At 40.0% G+C, this 16,533-nt stretch overlaps 1 protein-coding gene across 2 annotated transcripts in view; it reads left to right on the top strand.

The window, feature by feature from the left end:
- The window catches only part of CHCHD6 (coiled-coil-helix-coiled-coil-helix domain containing 6), a 108,967-nt gene that overhangs the window by 55,673 nt on the left and 36,761 nt on the right, over positions 1-16,533 (top strand). For both annotated transcript variants that reach the window (XM_053953475.1, XM_053953476.1), the window contains exon 7: positions 1,536-1,606. In XM_053953475.1, the coding sequence (XP_053809450.1) occupies positions 1,536-1,606 (71 nt within the window). The remainder of the gene's footprint in view (positions 1-1,535; positions 1,607-16,533) is intronic.

Below are 16,533 nucleotides of genomic sequence, written 5' to 3'. Positions count from 1 at the left end.
GGTCTGTTTACAGGCCAGAAAAAAAGGCACTATTAAAAGCTGAACTTTTCAATATAGGAAGCAGAAAAATGGATTTAATAGCATTGAAGTTTGACCACTCAGTAACAAGTAAGTAAACAAAAACATTAATGATAATTTGCCGGTAAAATGCATTTTGAAGTGGTTAGTCCTTCATGATTCCTCAGTTTAAATCTGTCTCCTAGGTCAAAGTTTGAAAAAGCAAAATCTGTTCTGTGTTTCTTTTGGTATGTAACGTAAATTCAGGCACTAAAGATAAAACGCTTAAATATAGCACCTTGAAGCCCAGGTTCTGAAAACCTTTATAAACCTTTCAATTAGCTGAGCTTCACACAGCTTCAGAGATACAGGCAGCTGTTATCCCTCACTTGCAGATGGAAAATGGTGACTTGCCCAAGATTGCACAAGTGGCAGAACCACTAATAGAACTTGAGTTATATCTGTCCTTTCCTTTTTCCAACCACTGAACAGTATGTGTTGGCTCATCATGCGCAGGACCAGCTGCATTTATGAGAAAATAAATGAAGAAGGGCAAGAATAGTATTCTATATAAAATGACCAAATTTGGAGAGAGATGAGATAGCAGCTCGAACTGGCCCTAAATGAATAGCTGTCCTTGCTTTCAATACCATTTTGTCACTTTTTTTGACTGATTATTGCATATTTTCTGCTTGTGCCTTTTCAGAGTAAGAGCCTTGCAGATGAGCTTTGAGCGAGGCGGTTGCCAGTGGAGTCCAGCGGCTTTGCCTGAAGCAGCTTTATCAGTGGTTTAGTGACACGAGACCTTGTAGTGCATTCACTGGGCGAGTGCAGCCCTTCCCTCCTGCTGATTGTGCCTGGGACGCTCCTCAGTGCAGCCCAGAGGAGGAATTCATCCTCCACGTTTAGTAACTGAGCAGTTGTGAGCTAAAACTCTTTCTATGCAAGTTCAGGAGAATTTAATGAAAACCTCTTAAGCCCAGCAGCAAGACACTCAAGACTTCGTTTGGCAGCGCCTTAACTGAGACCTGATATGCCTCCCTATGTTGTTAGAAGGGAAACAGGCTGCATAATTTTCTTTTAAAGAATAAGTAACATAAGTAGAAGCACTGAAATGTAAAATGGATTTTCCAGTGCTAGCAGCCAATTTTGATACTTGCGTGTCAGTCACTTACAAGATCCTTCACAGCAATTAATGAAAGAAGAGAACAAAACATGACCCAACTCAAAATAGCTCTGTGCTGGAAACACCTTGTTTTTGTGGTTACATGGAATAACCAAAGCTCATGGTTGGTTGGTAGTGACCTTTTCTCCCTTTTTCATTTCACAAAAATTAACCTTGAAATGAAGGATGTGTTGTGGCCTTGATGCATTTTGTTGAAAATAAAATCGACTCTTAAGTATTTCTGGCGTTCTTTGAACTGAATATTCCGTTTGTTGTTGGAAATTGTTATTAATTATAGAAGATGACTTTGTGACAAGATAAGATCTGAGATGCCTTTAGTTTTTAGAGCTGAGCATTCTATTCTTTGTTTCAGAATGCAGAGATCTACAAGATGACATCCGAGCAGTATCAGGAGGCAGCCACCAAGGCAGAGGAACGGATAAAGTGAGGAGCCATTTTTGTTCTTTTCAGCAGTTCCAGTTGCATTCCATAACATTTTGTGTGTGGCTTCTGGATGTTCCTGTAAACAGAGTGTGAAGTTATCTTGTGTCAGGTACTGAAGGGGCTGAGGAGGTGCAAGCTGGCATCTTCTCTTTCTATGTTAAGCTTGACAGAGTTTAGTATAAAGTTGATAGATCTTGCAAGGAAGGATGAGGGAGAGGAGAGGGGCTTTAGAAATTAATATTAAATAGGAGTATTTACTAGGGTTTTCAAAATAGCAATGGAACATGCTTAATCTGTTCCAACTTTGACCCATTGTACTAAACCTACACACTGCAGCATTGGGCTGGTGCATGGGGGTAGGAAGAATGGCACCACTTCTAAAGTTTTCATTGTTCAGGGGAAAAAAAGGTAAACAGTCTAAATCTCATGCCTGTTAGTTTCAATTTAGAGTTGTAATTTTCCTGAATGCTTTCTTAGAATGGGTGCAATGATTTTTCTGGTCTTTTTTATTTGCCTTAGCACAATAAGTGGACCTTTAATGTTGCCTTTGTACCATAAGCATATATAGTGTTTAAATTATATTTGTATTTGCCAGTAGTGTTATATAACTTATTGTTCCACATGCACTAACAGCTGCCCAAGAAAAAATATTTTCTATAATTCTTTAATATTAATGAGGCTAAAGCAATTACGCTGTCAAGAGCAGCACTCGAATCTCAGTTGGGTAAACAGTTGGCCAACATGCAATAAACTGGAGTAGCAGCATATGTAGTCCAGTTGGGTCCAATCCAGACTCTACAATACTTAATTGCATAAATAGATAATATAGTAGTGATGAATATATTAGTGGGGTGTGCAGTATATTGTGCTGTCTTTATTTAAAATTATGTTTAACTGCCAAAGCATCACATAACCTGTTGTAATTTCACATTTTTGTTTGGACAGTCAAGCAATAAGTTGCTAAAGAAGCCAAAACAAAGCAGCTAACACATTGCTTGCGTTTCCATACTGTTTTCCACAGCAGAATTTTAAATTCTCTTTTAAAATAAAATTTTAAAAATTCATAGGACATAACTTTCTTATAGCCTTTGATCAATGGAATCTTTTTTTGGATTTGCTTCTGCAAATGTGTGATCAGTTGTTGTGAACTTGTGTAGTGGTGATTTTTCCTTCTTGACTTGGTAAAGGAAGTGATTGGGACCTGGGACTGTGTTCTTCACTTACTAGTGCAGACTGTAACTACTTTATTCCTACAGATTCCTTGGGCTGTCTTCTTTGTAGCAAAAAGAGACACCTGCCCTAATGTGAATTTTGTGTGGAAAAATAACATGGCTGGGACAAGATGAGTGGCACGAGTAGAACTGAAGGTGAAGTTGAATATCATGCATTCTAGTTCTTTACAGTAGAAATTGCCAGCAGTACCCAGGATTGTAGTGAGCTGAGCTTTGGAGTTCATGATCTGGGACTGATAATGCCCTTTGATAACTGTACATGCAGGAAGAGTCATTGCTTTCCCCCATCAGCCTGCAGTGTGTCACTTCCCTCAGCATGCAGTGACCCTTTTCAGATTGTTGCTTTGTGTACCACACACTGTACAAACACTCCTGAAGTGTTCTTGTGCCTCACACCTGGGTCATGATAGGCTGGGACAGGGTCAGGGGAAGGTTCCTTCCTACACTGGAGTCCATTCCCAATTGGTAGGACTTGAAGTCTGTGTGTTGTGCGGTTCTCTTGTTAGGCATCCTACATTCAAGTCTTTCTGCAGCCTGTTTATTGTAATACCCTACAAGATCCTGTGACTTCACTGGAAGGAATAGTTTGCTTATCCTGTTTTGCACTTTTGTATTAGACACACATGCACAGTTGGTGCTAAGATAGGTTAGACTGATTTATGCAGATCTAGTTCTTTGATTTGCAGGAATAAACTGACACTCCTGCAAAATTATGTGAAATGGAATATTAGCCAAAGGATGAATGAAGTACAGGTCTGCCTGTTTCTGATGCTGGACTATGATATCTCCTTAAGCAAATGAGACCAGGAGTGGCACTTTCTCCAGCTGCAGAGAGTCCATTTCCTTCACCATAATGTCTCTTCCCTCTCTTCCCAAGCTTCTGTTATCCCTGTTACACTGTGAAGACCTGCCCCTGGCACTTGAGCCTTGTGAGACCAGTCTACCCTGTATTTGTTCTCTGCCACTGTGTATCAGCAGAGCTGATGGAGGAAAAGGGAAATAGGGCTGGGCTTCTTTCCACAGTGAGTGGGTTCTTTCCACTGTGTTTTTCAGAGTCCGTGTCGAAGCAAAGAGAAGAAATATCTGAAACAATCCCCCAGAGTTTTCTTGGCATTTAATGACTTTTGTAATTCTTTTATCAACACTTACAGCTCTGCAAACTGGTCAAGCGTTCCATGGACTGTTTCCACTCCTTAGTGATTGTGAAGCATTGCAGGATTTAGAATTACTGTACACCTTTCCACCAGTGACCCTTCACAGCATACCTGCGAGGTAGGCAAGTAAACCTTCCTATCTCCCTTTGTATAAAAACAGAAGTGAAGTACTTAGTGCTGAGCTTCATATTAAATCACTGACACAGTCATTAGCTCTTGGTTTCCACTTCAAGGCTTGATGCCTGCATGGCCTGACTTGTGCAATGCTCTTTGTTCCTCATCTCTTCACCTGAAGCCAGCCTGCTCTCGTTTCCACGTAACTCCTATCAGAGTGTCTCCTTCTCCTTTGTTCTGGGCTCTGTCCAACCTGTTTTATTTCCTCCCAGGAAAAGATCCTAGCAACAAAATACCATTGAGCACAGCTTTCAGCACCTTAAGCAACTTGCCCTTGTTGCTTCCATGCTGTGGTGAATTGGACAGTTGCCATGGACATATTGTCTCAACTATGTTGTTATAATTAGTGCATTATTATTTTTCTCTTTTGTTGACCAACAGAATTAAAGTCAGGGGACCTAGAACTTCTCCTGCCTTCTTTCCCTGTTCAGCAAACTACGCACATCAGTAACCACCCACAAAGGAAGCAGCATGTAAATATAAAGCCAGTGCTCCCCACCCTTCCCTTCATTCCACATCCTTTTCTCAGTGTTCATAGAGCCATGACTCAGACTGGGTTTAGAGAAGACAACTTGCTAATCCCCTCCCTGCTACAGAGAATAAAATAGCATTTCATTCCAAGCTGTATTAATGCACTCGCTCCAGGGATAAAGCAGCACTCCCAAAAGGCACTGGCCAAATTTTCTTTCTGTTGCGTTGTCTTTGTCTTCTTTTGAGTGTTACATTTAGATTAGCTTCTGAGGATTAAATGTTATTCCAGTCCCTGAATCTGTTAAGGTGAAAGGAAAAAAACATCAGTAAAGAGGTTATGGCTTAGTGCAGCACTCTAGATTTATCCTCAATATGCTGGTTTGGTTTTTTTTGTTTGTTTGTTTGTTTTTTGTGATTTATTTTCTTTTGTGAAGGTTGTCTTACACTTTGTAAAAAATTTATTTATTTTTGTAGTTGTTACTTTTGGATGCAAGAATTGGCCTGGGTGGGGGTGTGACTCTAAAAGGTAAAGCTGCAGGAGTTGGGTGAGGGGATTAGGAAGCTGTTAAAAGATAAAATTGTTCTGAAGCTGAGTTTCCCTCTGAGATCTCCCTATAGTTTTCAGAACTGTTTCTGAAGCTGCTTACTGACGACTTTATTGCTTTTCATGTTGTGCTGAGGGGACTGCATATGCTTTGTGCTGCTATCAAGGAGTGCATAAAGAATGTCAGTTGATCTTATCCTGGAGATCAGCTGTGAATCCAAGGCAGCTTTCCAATGGAGAAACTGCCAAAGAGATTTACGCCATGTAGGACTTACTATGTAAGAGTTTCATTTAATGGTCCTAAGATCTTTAAACTTAATGGACATGAGTATTTAAGGTGATTACATTAGAGAAACCAGCAAGTAGGAAGTATCCTCCTGGCTGAACGTGGAGTAGAAAACCACACTGACTCAGTGAGAGTAGGGGAAGAACGTTCATAGATGGATTGTCTGCTGGCAACACAGAATGTATGGCTTGCTTTTGGTACTCATGGAAATAAAGGTTTTATTGAATTACACAAGATTTTGTAAGGCTGATGGTCCCTCAGAATGGCAAGATTAACTAGAACCTAGAGAGACTACCTTTTTTTTGTTTCTTTATGTAGATATGGAAAGCTTATAAAACAGTTACGTGGTGATACTTGAGTTGATCTTGAAATCTACTATGAGGCCTTGGGTATTTCAACAGAGGACTGTGCCCAGGAAACAAGGTCTGAAACAGTTATTATATGGAAAGTTGTGAAGCCAAAGGTGAAGGGTAAAGACATCATAGTTTTCAAATAAAATTGCTCTGGGATTTCTCCTATCATTGGATTAGATAAATTATTAATTTAGTTTTGAAATTAAGAGCCTCTCCAATAGGGATTTACGAGTTCTCAGGAGTAAGAGATTGACTGTTGCTGAAAGCTCATTCATAGCCTTACCTCAACATAGACCTTTTGTGCCCTGCAATGATGATACCTTCACCAAAATTATTTAACTTCGTCCCAGTCCTGTTCTTCCCTTGATGCTTGGTTTGTGCTAGTTGTTCCTTCTTCTGTCTGCACTGAGTCTGTTTCATAATCTTCAAATAGAGATGGGTTATTAGTCAAAGCTTTCCTGTTTCTCACTTTTATAAAGTTTCTCTTGGTATGAAATGAAAATATTCTCTAAGAGATTATAATGCATGAGTTTCCTCAAATTTATTTCAGAAGAGGATAAAAGTATATGGGTGAATTTTGACTGTGTCATTTTACTTGGTGTGCATTTTACTGAAAGAAAACGTTTCTGTTCGCTTTCAGTTCTGCTTCACACAGTTTTTCACTCATTACCTTAGCATGTAAACATTTTCCTTATGAATTCTGGAAGGTCTATTGTTAACTACTTGTACCAGTGCATTGATTTCCTAGCAACATATATTCTCCTACTGCTTTAGGAATATGGTATGTGGAGATAAAAGTTGAATATGTGCAGTGGATTTGCATAAATTTTCCAATTGGGCCAGATTATTCTTTTTTTGAAACAAATTTTAAATCTTGAAAATTTATTAGATTGTGTGCTTCATCCAAGCTGTTGAATGTTCTTTCTGAAGTTCAGTTCTTGAGGATTACTAAGATGCTGCTTCTAAATAAGATTTTTGTTTTGCCCAGTTAGTAAAATGAGTAACATTCAATCTAATGTTCACAGTATTGTGTTTCCTCTCATGCGTGATGAGAGGTGAGTCCAGTGAACTGAGATTGCAGTTCTGTTAGTGCTGAAAAACTGGTGTCTCTTCAAAATTGCAGGAGCGTTTCTTCACCACTACCTTGGTAGAACTTGGGCATTTATAAAATAAGATCTGAATAGCAAAGGAAGAGGTGCCAAAAACTCCATGTAGTCTGTTAGGGATGTTTCTGTTGCTATCGATTTTTACATGAAAAGCACTTGTTTTCTGTAGTAATGTTGCCTTTATAAAGCCCTTAGATCACGGTTTGTTGGCAGGCCAAATCCAGATTGTTTTCAAAAGCGTGGATATTTGTGCAGCTGTTAAAACAAACCTCAGTCACACTTTGTGCATCAGAGGACATGAAATATTTCAGTTCACAGCTCTTTATTGTGGAGAATACAGTAAAAATAGAAGCAGATCTCTGCCCTCACATTGGGAATTGCATATTCCAACGTGTACCATAGTGAAAGCAAGGTTTTTCCAGGTTTCATCGTATCTTATTATGTATTTACAAATAATGGCAGATCCACACCAAAATCCAGAACTTTTTATGCCTTTGGCCTTCTCCTCACCTTGTCTTGAGTTGGGAAAGGTGTCATGAATATTAATTAATGACCCAGCTTAGCCTATTCCTGCTGTGTTTTTCTGCCTCTGTCTTCAACGTGTGTGTGGTGTAGTGTGCTGGTGGTAATAGCATGGGGTTGATCTGTAAAGGACTGAGGTTAAAGTTGTCCGGGGAAGCTTTCCATAAAGAGTGGTGAATTAAAGATGTCAGAAGCAATAATGCCTGAGAAACCACTTGTTACCAGTGAATTAATGACTTGTTTGCTAATTAGCAGCCTGAGGCAAAGTTGAGGTAACACTCTAACAATCTGGTCATTAATTCAGTTGCAACTGATTTCAAGGGCAGTGTTGCTATTTTGAACAGTAATTGTATTCCTGATTCTGGATTATATACTCAGTGTCCTTGCTGTTGAGTCAGTCTCCTCCTGAAGTCTTGGAGGGATGGTAGAAGACACCAAAGTCAAGTACCAGCGGGGGAAATTTCAGGAAATAGTTTGTTATTTAGGTCAGAGCTTCTATATTTTTGTCTTCTGAGGAAATAAGGATTGTGGCAGGACTGCTGTGGACACCTTGCTGTCATGGTGATGCATCTGCACAGAGGAAGTTGGTGTTTAGTGCTGAGCTCATAAGATTGAAGTCCTTTTCTCCATTATAGAAGAGAAAAACCATCTCTGCCATGAAATTAGGCTTCGATAACTTATTTTATTATTTATTTATTTGTGTGATTTTGATCATTCATGAAGCTACTCTGATAAAATGGGTTTCTAGGCTATGGGATACTCAGCCTATTGTGAGAAAACCCTGCTAGGTTTGGTTCTTTCTATAGTTGCATTTTTCTTATTAGTCCTACATACCATACCAACTACAATTCAAACTAATTTGATAAAAAAACCTGGCATTTGGAAGGCAGGAGCACTTGTTCAGGGATGACTATTGTTTCCTTGGAGAGGGCTGGTCAGTGTTGTGCTGACTGCAAGGACCACCAGCAGCACACTGGAGCAGCATCAGGAGGCACAGGCTCACGTCACCTGAGATACTTCATGTGCTGTTCTCCAGACTTAGAACCATGTTATCTAAATTGTTTTCTATAAAGTTTTTTTCTATTTTCTGAGGACTTCTTGAGTTTACAGTATTTACTTGAAAACAAAACCAAACAAACAAAACCCCCCAACCTCCCCCCAGAAATGGATTTATAAGACTTTTTTTGTGTGCTTGCTTTGAAAGCACCATTATTGATGTTCTCTGAGGGTTGAGTAGCTATTTAATGGGGATCTTTGCTGAGTCAGTGTTGAGAATTGCACAGCTTGGTAAAAGGGGGCACTGGAGTTTTGAAGTTTAGAGAATGTGGGCAGAAGCAAGGGCATTTTTTTAATAAGGTGAATGTTTAGCTTCAAATCCCACCTGAACTTTAACACTGGCAGCTTCAATCTCCTCTCTAAATTTATTTTGGCATGTTTAGCAGGACATGCCACTCTGTCAGTGCAGAATATACTAATGGACTCATATTTTTGTCCATCCCTTTGTGTAGCATGAAGTAAACTATAGGAACCTAGTGCAGTACCCAGTGGCATTTTGGAAAAGTAACTGCTGTTCAAATGGGTAGTCAGGGTTTTATTCTAAAAAAAGAACATTTCATTTGCAGTGTGACATTATTATAAGATCATCTCACATAGGAGACATTTACTGAACCTGCTGCCCCTCATGTCTTGTGGTTATATGAAATCAGCATATCACATCTTCCGTTACCTTCTTTAGGAAACTTTTGGGGAAAGTATTTAATAGACCAACAGTTCCCCAACTAATTCCCAGTCATTATAGCACTGACACAACCCAGATATCCTTGTGCTGTGTATCTTCTACAGACTGCATGCCTTCCCTTCCTGACCTGAGATCTTAACCAGTTTTTAGATGATATTTTTTATCTGAAGAAAGAAAATCCCTATTCGGGTCACTTGTTGGGCTGTGTGTTGTTTTCAGATTCAGTTATTGCTTGCTATATTGCTTTTCTGCCTTGTGGGAGCTGAGCCAGCTTCCTTTCTGATTCAGAGAACTCCTTCCAGCAACAAGATTCTGACTCATTCCTGCTTGGCTTACAGAGACTGTTTTGCTGCTAACTTTAGGCTCTTCATCTTTGCTAGTCAACTTTAGTAGCTTGGCATCTTTGGGAAAAAATGGTGCATGGCTTTGTGGGCAGGAGATCCAGTTCTGTTAACTTCTGTATCTCTTGGCAAGTGAAGGAAGAGGCAGTAGTTTTCCTTTCATCTTCCAAACTGGCAGTTTCTCATAGCTCAGTATTCTACCATCATAATCAGTAAAGAATTTATGTTCAAATGTACATTGGAATTATCCACTTGTGGGGAAAAGTCTCTCATTATTCTAAACCACTTGCCATCTCCCATGCAGAATGCTAATAGGGGTGATTAGTTATTGCATTTGCAGGTTCAGTAGGATAAGGATAATATTATTTTATCTGTTTTAGTTCAGTTTTTTGCTTATTGCTACCCTTTTGCTCCCCCAGAGACCCACAGTCCCCCATCACAACCCCAGTGCCCAAAGCTTATGGGGTCTAGGAAAGCCATTTAAATTTGGTTGAAACTGCACTTGGCAGAACACAATGAAGTATAAGGGAAAGTATTTCAGGATGACCCATTGATCAAATGGGAAATGACCACCTGTGTGTGAGGATAAACCATGTAGGAGGACAGAGGAGTTTGTGACACACTGGAGTAAGTCAGATGGAGAGCTGGAACCAGCATTGCATGGGTCACACAATCTCTTTGCATCAATTTCATGATGGAAACGAAGTTGTTGTTGATTTCCAAAATTAGAGTTGTTACAGAAAACTGCTAGATTTTAGTCACTTTTGACATCAATCTGTATGTTCTAGAGTTTGGGTTTTTTGTTTTTTTTGTTTTGTTTGGTGAATTAAATGTGGTTGGAGCAAGCTGTTTCTACTGAATGCAGTACAGTGGCACAGCAAGTGGCTGACAGTTGAGACTTGGACTTCTGTGGTAACTTTTGTTCTCAGTGATAGAATCTAATTGCTTACACAGAAGATGATTTCAGAACAGCTTTTGCATATCTGTGATTGGAAGGAAAGGACGTATCTGTCCTGGGAAGAACAAGGGTGCGGTGCATGCATGAACTGCAGTGAAGAATTGGGTGGCAGTTTCAGACAAGCTGTCAAAACAGGAATTGAGATTGGGAAGTACTTGAGTGACAAATTTTGTAGGATCACAGAGTCACCCAGAAACTCACAGTATTTTAAAATATTCATTCATTTGGCACTTCATGAACAATGTATGGAAAAACAGAGTCGGGTGACCTGTTATTAAAATGCAGCTGTCAAAGGGAGAAAGAGAGAGGGGAAATACTGCAGGTGTGCAGGAGTGTGCTGCTGACAGAGTGACAAGGCATGTGAGAAGGATTTAGACAGGAATATAGCAGCTTCAGCTGAAATTTAGGGGTAGCACCCCTGTTCTTCTGAAAATTGTCATGAGATTTCACCTTTTCTTTTAGTCTGTCCCCTCTTGCTCTAAATTGTGTGTTACTTCTGCAAGCTTTCTATTCCACCTGGATCAGTGGCAAAGCCTGATGAGCAGTGCTTTGAATACTTGAGGCTGATCAGAAATACTTCCATCCTGATCATGTTACTTTAGCCTCATGAGACACGCAGTTTGTTTACACTGTGCTAGGTTATGTAGCTTAAACATTACTGATTTTTTAGTAGACATTTGGATAATCTATTAAGCTTCTTCCATCTCTTATTTCCCTTGCCACGCAGCTGTAACACAGCTCTTACCTCTTCCATTCAAACCATGTTATCAAACTGACGTGCAGGATCAGGGAATCCCATAGCTTGTAGTGGGGGCGCAGTGCTTTGTGATAGTGCAGCATCCTGTGCTGAAAGTTAGCTTGCCTGGCTGTTTGTTCTGTGCTGATGAGTTTGTTATATGTGAATGAAATGCTTCAATTGTGTTTAATTTCTGCTTTAATGTCAAGGATGCAATAATGAGAGAGAATGAAATCTTTCTATGTGCTGTGTATTGCATATGTCTGGAGTAATTTTTTTCTGACATGTTTAGAGAAGCCATCAGAGCCAACTGCTACCCAAGGGAGGATGCAGTTTTACAGGTCAGTTAACCACCTATTGGGTTTTATATATGTGCAGTGCAGCCTGGCAGTACACCACATTTATGTGACCAAAGCATCACTGAGCTTAGTCTGAAACGTGTGTAATGGACCCTGGATATATAAACATACTAAGCAGCTATACAACGTGTCTGATTCCTTCCCAACATGCAGAAACTGCTGCTGTGTGCCCTAGGATTTACTGGCAGTACTGCCCATGCATCTCATTGCTGGTGTCTGGGGCTGTCTCTGCTGTAGTGACTGTGGTGACTGATGTGGTTTGCTCAAGTTAGTTCAGACACTGGTCTTAGTCAAACAATGCAGCAGAAAGCAGCTAATCCAGTCACTGGATTCTGTAACCCACATGAAATTCCAGGTTGCTGGCCCATTTAGGTTGCTGCTTGCAGCTGTGTGCTGGAGCCAGCTACTTTTAAGTTGGCTTATATGAGGGATCCTGCATATCTTTGTTTATCAGTTTCTGAGCAGAGGTATCAAAGTGTCTGGTTTAGAAACCATCAACCTGTGTCTTGAGATTTTTTGTTCAGCTTGAACGGTTTCCCAGAGTAAAATGTAAAAAGAAGATCTTGCTTTTAACTCCATCTGGAATTGCTGTTCTTCCCAGTAAGGCCGAGTGATGGTGTGTTACTCACTGTGGAGTTACTGATTTTGCACTAGGCTAAAGAGCTGCCAATTCCTAAAGCACTGAAATTGTATCTCTGCTTGGTGTCTGTTCTTCAGCTGGGTGGAAGGAGCAGCAAGTACACAGACCTCTTCCAGCTTTCCCTTGCTTTCCAATACTGAGTCTATAATTCTTTCAAAAAGGGAACCTGTCAGCAGCACCTAAGTAGTAGCCATAATGCTGTGTTTGAAATTCTCTGGGTCTGTATCCTGATGATATGGCCTTAATTGCTTTTTGCAGTGAGTTTGGCTGTTTGTCTTTGGAAACTATTGCTTCTTGATTAATTGATGGACATTGAGACTGGCACTTCTCCTTCTAGTGCAGTGCTTATGATAGAAATTCTTGAAATACCTTGCTTTAACCTCCCAGACACTTTGTACTTCTTCATGGGCTTTATATCCATGTAGGAATGAATTTGCCAAGACAAATGAATGCAGTTATTGACTGAAGCAGCTGTTACCTGCTGCTATTGAACAGTTAGGAGAGGGTTAAGAAGAAAACCTCTTCTGAGCCACTAGATTGGCCCTGACTAAGATGAATGTCTAATTCACTCCCAGCGTCCTTACTGCTGCCAGTAATAAAAAGCTTGCTTCACATATTCACCCCACTGCAGACGTTTCTCTTAAATTAAATATCAAGAGGACATATAATAGCACGATTCCACGCCAAGCCAATATTATCAGATTGATGTCAGCAGTGATAATAGAAGAAGGATAAGTTGATGAGATTTCATTTATTAAATAAAGTAAAGGGAATACACAGTGATAGAAAGGATTTGGTAACTCTCGGTGTCAAAATGCAGCAAGATCGTGTTCATTCTGTCTTACCTCAAGGGATAGTAGAGAGAAGGATGCCTTTTGTTTCATTTTAAGAAAACCTCTCCCTTCTTTTCTAGACAAAGACCTGATTTAAATCTTTCCATGGGAGGGGAAGTTCTGAAATTTCATGTGTATGTAGCCTTCCTGCCCATTGCACAGTGACAAGGCAAAGGTTTCTTTCCTCTCTGTGATAGGGGAGGCACTGCTAATGAATTTTATTTCTAAATCCATCTTTTACTTTTTCCAACCTGTCATCCTTTCTTCTTTCCTCCTCCTTTAAACAGATGAGTGTGTTTTATTGATTTAATCTTTCATATTCTGTATGTCCTACATGAATTTATTTCCAAAGTATTGTAAGAGCTTGTCTTCCATACTTCCATCTGCAGATATTGTGCTGTCACTTCCCAGTCCAGCCTTTCTCTCCTGCCTTTTTCCTGGCTGCTGTAAATGAGTCTCTTACACCTGTTTTGATAATAGCTGTAGCAGTTGCAGCATATTTTGTTTTAGACAGAGGCCAACTGTCTATCTCATTTGGTGGTGACATATGCTTAAAACTTTGACCACCTTCAGGAGAAAGGTCAAAGCATACAAGGCTTCTGCTAGTTGTATATACAAGCTTCATCCCTTTCCCACCATTTTCCTTCTCTCTCATGAGAAATCATAGTAAAAACCCTCAATGACACATCAGCAGCAGTGTGATCAGGTGTCCAGAAGATGAATTTTTCTAAAGATTAGTTAGTGCCAACAGCCTTGAGCTAGGCTGAGTGTGAAGGGAGATAGTTGATGAAAGTCCACCTCCTTTGGAACTCAACCCATAATGTCATTGCTTTTTACAGATGTGTTTGTAGTTGGATGGTGCTGGTTTAGTTCCTTTTTGTCTCAGATATGTACGAGGGAAGTCAGGCACCTGTAAGGTGCAGCTGTTGTATGTGTATAGGGCTGCAGTTCCCCCAGTGTGGAAATGTTGTAACCCGAAGCTGAGTGTTAATGTGAGCAGGAGAGTGGCACTCCCTTGATTCAGACTGTGCAGGCACTGTGATTGCTTGCAGGGAGGAAGGCATCTCAGGCAGCTGTTCACCAGAGCATTCTGGTGAGGTATCTCTGGAATTCTGGAAAAGTACCTCTTTCCAGTCCAGATGGGTACCAGAACTAATCTGCTGGTTGTGGATAACTTGTCTACTCCCAGATTCCACAGTAACTTGATAATTACCTAATTGATAATTACTGTTGTATTGATAATTACCTAAACCAACTTTGCAATTTGTTGATTAGCATCTCTAAATGTTTTGAGAAGCTGGTGCAATGGGTGCATAACCACAGCTTGAGGTTTTATTTTGAAGAAATATAGGAGAATAACCTTGTTATGATTTTGGGTACACAGTACCAAATAAATCCTCCTTGTGTTGTGGGAAGTGATGTGTAGGAATGCTGGTTTAAATACTTGCTGGGCAATGCATACTGGTCTGTGCTGATTGATCCCCTGCCTCTGGTAGGCTTTAGGCAACAATACTCTGTTTTGTGGCTTCTTGCTCACCACCGTGTGGCTTTTAAAAAGCCTTGTGGGCTGAGCACCAAGGGGTTTGTTAAGGAAGAGGGCCACAGACTTTGCAGCACTGTCTGAGCCCAGAGGTGAGTCCTAATTTCATAATTATTCTAGGCAGTGAAGACTGATACCATAGGAAGGACAGTGATCTAAAGCAAAATAATTCCTCTAGCTCTGCCTGCTGACAATGACAACCTCTAAATATTTCTAAGATGTTGTTCAGTTCAGATGAATACAAACTGGTTTGTAGTATGCTGTACCTTTTAGCTCTTCCAGGTTTCTATACGAAAATTACAAAATGCCCTTCAGTTTAACATCACTGAGTTTAAAAAAACCTAATTTTAAAAGTCTTAACTTTTTCAATGAATTGAGGGATTTGGTGGTATTTCCTGACCTGATATTGTTTGGTATCATTTCCACAGTCTCACTGATTTGATTAGAGTGATATTAAAGTTAGTGACAAAGCAAAATGCCAACATTATGAGTTTCTGAAGCTCTCTCTGGGTTCTTTTCTATCCCAAAATTTGAAGATTTTTTTTTTTTTTTAGAATATGGATTTTCGAGGCTTTAAAGGTGATTTGCTATATAACATAGAAATTAAAAATGAACACTAACCCTTAGGGATTGTGCATGGAATAAGTTTCTTCTAAAAGCTGTGAGATTAGTGAAGAGGTAGAAAAAGAAGTCTGTATAGTATCTTTGTTGGCTTCTGATCAAATCTCACTGTTGTAGTGTGGCTGTCACACTGATAAATTCCTACTCTGTCCATGGACATTGGCAGTAGGACTGAGGCCTGAAGAAGTATCAATTAGAGTATATCTCAACCAAATTCTTGTGAGAGTGCACCCAGGTTGCTGATATGGAAAAGACAAAAGTATTCTTCTTTTGGTCCTTCCACTTCTTTCCTGAGCACCTTACACAGATGTGCATGATTTGGAAGCTCATATCTGAGCTCTCCAAGAGTGTTTAGATCTTGGTTTAAGATTTCCTGTTTCTTAGAAATCTGTTCCACCTGAGAGACTGTGACATGCCCAGGGACAGGTCATGTTTTCCCTCTCTCTGCCTTGACATGAAGCCCTTTTGCTGAATGAGTGCCTGTTGTTACTGTGGAAATGAATACATCATAGCATGGCATTATCTGCCTGTAGCATCAAGTGCTTTGGAAGGAAGAGGTGTGTTTGATATTTGGGCACAGATCTCTAAGCATATTGGAGCAGGAAATGCAAGGAATTAAACGGATTTATGGTTTAGGAGACGACATCTGAGGATTGCTACACCTAAGCATATGTTCTCTTATTCTCTGGTAAAACATACCATGGCCATGGTGCTGTGAATGCCTGCAATTTGTGTCTGCCTGTCTGTGCAGCTGATGTCACTGTCGTTACTGTGTTTGTGCCATTGTTGCTGGGATTGTTTTACAACGACCTTCCCCTTTATTGGTACTGTTGCTGATGACGTGCCATATGTACACATGCACATTAGAGTAAAGGAACATCATCCTTAATTGTTCCTGGGTAGCTGTCAATGCCATTTACTGAGTATGAATACTAATTTCTGCAGAAATACAAAGAAGCAAATATCTGGTCTTGCTATTATTCTGTTTTTTTTTTTTCTAGTCACTAGGAGAATTGCAGTGCTTCCAACCATGCTGGATTTCTTGGAGTCTTTAAATAGATGAGAATTCAATAGATCGAGGTGGCTTATTCAACAAGTCTGTTCAGTTCCTTGTCAGACTGTTACAGATCTAGTAGAATCCAGGCCCAGCCAGGATTCTTGAGTTCTGCCAAAGATTTCCAGTATGAGTTGAGAAAATAATTGAAACTCTTGGACTGGGGGATTTTTTTCCTCCTGACTGTGGAGGAAAGATGATGTTTCATACAAAGGTGAAACAGCCTTCTACACCAGCTAAGAAAGATCATGTTCCTTTTTTTTTG

This window comes from Vidua chalybeata, chromosome 12 (genome assembly GCF_026979565.1).
Source record: "Vidua chalybeata isolate OUT-0048 chromosome 12, bVidCha1 merged haplotype, whole genome shotgun sequence".
Lineage (NCBI taxonomy): Eukaryota > Metazoa > Chordata > Aves > Passeriformes > Viduidae > Vidua > Vidua chalybeata.
Note: the sequence above shows the minus strand (reverse complement) of the source record. Positions and strands in the feature narration are given on the sequence as shown.